A 6,001-nucleotide genomic window follows, 5' to 3' on the forward strand; every position below is an offset into this window, starting at 1 on the left:
TGTCCTTGTGACGTTGTCCATAAAATTTTGTCACCTCCTTCTGAACAATATTTCACTATGACATTCTGTTCATGACAATACTTCACTATGATATACTGGCTTTGAGAATATTTTGTAATCAAATTATTTCACAATAAGAAATAGTACACAAGCATGCAGCATGCACATTTTTAAATTTATGACTGAAATTGTTTTGTATAGCAGAGAATTTAATTTATTAATAATAGTGAGTTTCAAATTTGCATAAAAAACATTACAAATGGTTTATTATAGATTAAAGAATTGTCTAACGAAGATTCCATTTTATTACATTATACTGTACAAATATAAGTAATGTACTGACAATCACTTATTTTGTAAATATATACACAGGCACATGTCGCAGAAAAAAAAATATCCTATATGCATGTCATGATGAATTTCCAAATTTATCGAAACTTGTTGAAGATTGATTATAATTTTATTGAGCAATAGATGACTTAGGGCTTACACGAGAGAACGGAAGTTCGTAACTACCAAAGGTCATTCTTTAGAGAATGAATGATCTAAATTGTAGTGTAGGGAGGGAGCTGGCCCAACAGCTTGGGTGGGCGTGTAAGCCCTAAGTCATCTATTGCTCAATAAAATTATAATCAATCTTCAACAAGTTTCGATTAATTTGGAAATTTTATTGAACAATAGATGACTTAGAGGCTTCCACGAGACTTTAGAGTTCTACATTTTAGATCATTCACACCAGGATGTATGTGTAGGCAATTCTGGATACTAATAAAAATTCTAATTATGTACTATTCTATTATTCCAACTATATATATGTACATGAATATACATTTATAACAAAAACATAATAAATGTTATTATTTGTTTTCCAATAAGCTATCACTTAATGTTTGTGTTTGAATAGGTTTAAAATAAAATTTGTAAAAAGTTTGTGCTGAGCTCCAACCGGCTGTTTTCAGTATATTGTTTAATGGAATCCCATGTGCTGCAGCGCTAGACGATGAAGCTGATCGACAGCTATGTGTCCCATACACTTTTATATCAATTCCTGCTTTTCCTAATAAATGTTTTATCCAACGTGATATTGTACTTTTTGTTACAGTTTTAAAAGGTTTAACACATGAAATGAAAAGGGATTTTTCCTGTCCCCTGAGTTTTGAAGTTCTTTTCAAATATTCTTCCATTGCTACAATAACACATAGTTTATTATCATCATGTCTATTAAATTCCAATGGTCCAATGTGCTTCCCTGGTTTGGATTGTTTAACTAAGTCTACTATGAACACTTTCATGTTGTCATTAGAAATAGTAATATTATTCAGTTTTATCAAATGAACAGTTTGACAGCGTTGCGCACTAAGCAGCATAAGCAATAATGCTAGCTTTTGTGATAGTTGTAATAATGTTAATTCCTCATTTGCAGGTAATGTTTTCAAATAATCTAAAACTATATTTACATCCCATGTTTCTGTATATTTGGGAAGAGACGGTCTAGCATTGAAAATTCCCCTCATATATCGAGTTACTAGTTTATGTTTCCCAATGTCTATCCCACTTGTCACAGAACAAATTGAAGATATTGCTGATTTAGCAGTGTTGATTGCACTGTAACTTAATCCACTATCATAAAGTGATGATAAGAAGGACAGCACAGTGTTTATAGATGGATCAAGTGGATCAGTTTGTCTTTTATTTGAAAAACACATCCATCTTTTGAAATAAGTCCCATATTGTTTTCCTGTGGATTGCCTCCAAGATTGTAAAATGATGTCGGCAGTGAGTGTTGAAAGTCCTTTATTTTCCAAGCTTTCCCGGACAAGATAAAAGCTCCCAGACGGAGGTTTGAAATTGGATGAATTCGTTTCAGATCCTGTGGTAGAAAGAGACTGTTTTTCGGCAGGATGTATGATTGTTGACTGATCTGATGTAATAATTGCGGAAACCATATTTGTGTTGGCCAAAGTGGTGCTATCAATACTACTTTGTCTAACTTGTCCTTGATGATTTTCTGAAGCACCTGTCCTATGACACTGAAAGGAGGAAAGATATAATAAAAATTATTATTAGTCCACTTTATAGTAAAAGCGTCAATTGCTATTGCATGTGGGTCTGGCTTATATGAAACATACTGAGTTGTCCTATTATTAAGCCTACTAGCGAATAAATCTATATGCATTGTCCCTACAGTACTCTGTAATTTTTCAAATAATTCTGTTTTTAATGTCCATTCCATGTCGTCATTTAATTTTCTAGATAGTTTATCGGCTTCTATATTTAGCTTTCCAGCTATATGTGCCACACTAATCCATAATTTTCGTTCTAAACACCAGAACCATATTTCTTTTGCTAGAATATGTAAATTTGTAATTTTTCCTCCAAAATTTTCAATATAAGAAATAGCTACTGTATTATCTAAGTTCATTCGAATATGCTTTTGTGAAATATTCCCAGCCAATGATTGTAAAGTTAAGAAAGCTGCCTTTAATTCTAAAACATTAATATGCATTTCTCTTTCTTCTGCTGACCAAAAACCTTCTGTTTTCTTCCCAGTGGTTTTATTAATTCCACCCCAGCCAGTTTTACTTGAATCACTGAACATTATAATATCAGGATCATTTTGAATTATTGGTTTGTAACTAGAAGGAAGATTTTTTATCCACCAATTAAATATTGTTTTCACATGAATTGGTAAACAAATACTTCTATCATAATTCCCATAAAACTTTTTTAACACTTTCTCTTTATATATTTCTAAATCTTTGTAATACAATTGAGCATATAGTACACCTGGTTCACTGGCAACCATTTTTCCTATAATTGTAGCAAAACTTCGAATAGTTATTTCCTTCGAATGCAATGCATTAACACATAAATCTTGTAAATTTAAAATCCTTTCTTGTGTCAATCTAACTGTCATATTTTCAGAATTAATTATAAATCCTAAAAAAGTTATTTCTTTAGTTGGTGTAAAGACAGATTTCTTTGGGTGTACTGTAAAGCCTAAACTATCAACTAATTCCACAGTATGTTTTACATTGTTCTGACAGTCTTCATAAGAGCGTGCTATAAGTAAGCTATCGTCTATATAAGGAACATTTATATGACCCATTTTTCTCAAAAAAGAGTATACTGGTTTAAGTAATTTTGTAAAAATTCTTGGACTGGTTGATAATCCTTGTGGTAATACACAAAATTGATAAGCGATATCATTCCACATAAATTTTAAATATTTGCAGTCCTGTTCATGAACTGGTACACTAAAATAACTGTCTTTTAAATCAATCGATGCAAAATGATCATTTTGTTGTATGTTTGTTAAAGCTCGTACCAATGTTTCCATTTTGAAATGAATTTTTGACACACTTTCATTGAAGTTTTTCAAGTTCAAAATCATTCGAATTGTATTGTCTTTCTTAGGGCGAATAAATATATTTGAAAAATATTCCTCTTTTTCTGTTTTCATTACCACCCTAATAATCCCTTTTTTCAAGAATTTATTAACTTCCATTGTAATCAAATTGTTTTCTTGTTCATTAAAAACTATTGGAGATGGTCTAAAATTTTGTTTTGGGATTTCATCTAGTTCAATCTTGTATCCCTTCACTGCATTTAATATAAAAGCATCACTTGTTAACTTTTCCCAATTTTGTACAAAAAGTTGTAATTTCCCTCCTGTAAAATTGTCTACTGTGTTTATCACTGTTATATTTTCACTTACACTTAACGTTTGTCTTTGTTGTGAAATCCGGCCTTCATCTTCTTGTTCTTGTTGCCCTTCTGTCCATGTACTTGTCCAGAAGTTTTTGCATGCTTTGGCTGAAAATAGGGTGGTTTTTGCCATGGAGGTCCTGGACGTTTCTCCACTCTGCGTTCCTCTAAAAAAGAGTCATTAAAGCTGAGTTTATTTGTCCTCCTGTCTTCTTTTTCAAGGTCTTCCAATTTTGTATCTAAATTGTCCCCGAAAAGGTACTCTGTAACTGGTGTGTCCACCTCTGTTACCCTTCTATATTTACTAGGAATTCCTGGCGTTATTAGCTGTTTGCGTTTTCCATTTGATGTATATATACCATGGGTTAACATTTTAAACATGTCTTTTGTTGTGTTTTTAACCTCATTCATGTCCCCTCCAGATTTCATAACATTTAAAGACTTAACTACCATTAGAAGAGTAGTTGTCATGCATTTTTGCACATTTTGTAGTGCCAAATCTGGATCCCTTTGTTTCTTACTCTTGAACCCTCTCCAAATTTCTTTGTTAACTTTGGGAACCTGAAGGCGTTTACAGTTTTCTGGAACTAAATACTGTTCCTCTAACTTTGTTAGTGTTTCTGTTTTTTATTGGCTTATTTATAGCCTGATCTACCAATTTAGCCATCTGATTATCTATACTGTCACCAAATTTCTTAGGCTCTTCGTACATTTTCTCTAGTTCATCTAGAAAAGCTTTATTCTCCGCATCGTCATTTGCGTCAACAATATCATCGATGTTTAACTCATCATCGTCATCGTCGGAAATGTCTTCCAGACCATTATCTGACAGATCACTTTGATTGTTATTATTTATGAGGTTAACCTCGTTGTCAGCTTTGTCCTTTTGCGTATTATTGTTTGTTTTCGTTTTCTGGACATTTTTGTTGGTAACCGCGTCTTGCACGGTAAGCATATTGGCAGCCAAATTGGCAATAATCTCTGTATGGGATTCTATCTGCCGTTTGTTTACATCGGCCATGTTAGATATTTTATCCCACAATGCTTGCATTGTAAGGTCATTTCCGGTTGACCCCTCTCCAATATTGTCAATATCACTTGGTCCTGTTTCATCAACATCTCGTTGCACAGGCCTTTGTGGAGTTTCGCTGGCTTTCCCAGTTTTAACTCGATAAATCTCACGAGTTCTTCTCTTTATTGCATTTATCATTTCCTCATCTCGAGGAGAATTGTCCATCTCGGACGTGTGGCCTCGTTCGGCCGTCGCCATTATAGCGTAACTGTTTTCATAAAAAAAAATCCAATTAATTCTTTCGTTTAGAAATACATCCACGCGTAAAATTCACTTAAAAAGAAACACTGTTAGTTCCTGCACTAAATATATTATTTTCCTACACATACGAAACTGTTTATTTGGTAATTATTGTAAAAAACTTGGAGATTTGTTTATAAGAATTGACCAGTGGCGTCACGTGACCGTAATGACCTTTGGTAGTTACGAACTTCCGTTCTCTCGTGGAAGCCTCTAAGTCATCTATTGTTCAATAAAATATATGTTGATAACCTCCCGTTCATGAGACGAAATTCAATGACAATCTGTCTATGAAATATTGTCTCAATACTCACGAAGTATAACCAAAATAAAACCTCCCTTTATCAGGACACAATTTCTTAGTATTTATCTCTGAAATATTGTCTTAATTCACACAAAATATAACCTCCTTTAAACAAGACAAAATTCCATAGTATTCAACTGTGAAATATTGTCCATATGCAGACACAATTTCACTATGCAAATTTGTCCTTCACTGGACATTTTTTCATAGACGAGGACAATATTTCATAATACATAGTTATGAAATATTGTCTTGTGGTACAATATTTTATAGGACAATATTTTGCTTTACATATGGACTTTAATATTCAATTGGTCTATTTTGGGGAAAAAATATTAAATTAAAACTGTGTGGTGTGTATCTTTTATTATCTTACCTCCCATACATTTATAGGAATATCATTGGTAAAATAGCGACCTCGTGGAGACCATGTATATTCAATATTAGGTTAGTAGGGAGGCGGGGCTTATTTCAATACACGGTTAGTAGTGGATTTACAACTTAGGAATTGTTTGATTATTGAAAAGTATTGAAAGATCTGTTTAATATTGTTATATCAAGGTTGTTGATGTTTGTCGTTTACATTAATTTTTTTTAGTGCAGACCAATTGAAGAAGGTTCTTAAAATTGAACACTTGAACACTTTTTATACAGAAATAAGAAGATGTGTGTTATGA

General features: G+C 32.7%; 2 protein-coding genes across 2 annotated transcripts; both read right to left on the reverse strand.

The window, feature by feature from the left end:
- Window positions 1-454: 454 nt before the first annotated feature.
- On the reverse strand, window positions 455-4,937 carry LOC139517741 (uncharacterized). Its single transcript, XM_071309116.1, has 2 exons — window positions 3,719-4,937; window positions 455-2,030 (listed from the first exon to the last, which is right to left on the reverse strand). Exons 1-2 carry the CDS (start codon window positions 3,839-3,841, stop codon window positions 858-860), a joined length of 1,296 nt encoding a protein of 431 aa, XP_071165217.1. The 5' UTR covers window positions 3,842-4,937; the 3' UTR covers window positions 455-857.
- On the reverse strand, window positions 4,280-4,978 carry LOC139515492 (surfeit locus protein 6 homolog). The gene has a single exon (XM_071305068.1). It carries the CDS (start codon window positions 4,976-4,978, stop codon window positions 4,280-4,282), a length of 699 nt encoding a protein of 232 aa, XP_071161169.1.
- Window positions 4,979-6,001: the final 1,023 nt, after the last annotated feature.

The sequence above is a fragment of the Mytilus edulis genome, chromosome 3 (genome assembly GCF_963676685.1).
Source record: "Mytilus edulis chromosome 3, xbMytEdul2.2, whole genome shotgun sequence".
Taxonomy (NCBI): Eukaryota; Metazoa; Mollusca; class Bivalvia; order Mytilida; family Mytilidae; genus Mytilus; species Mytilus edulis.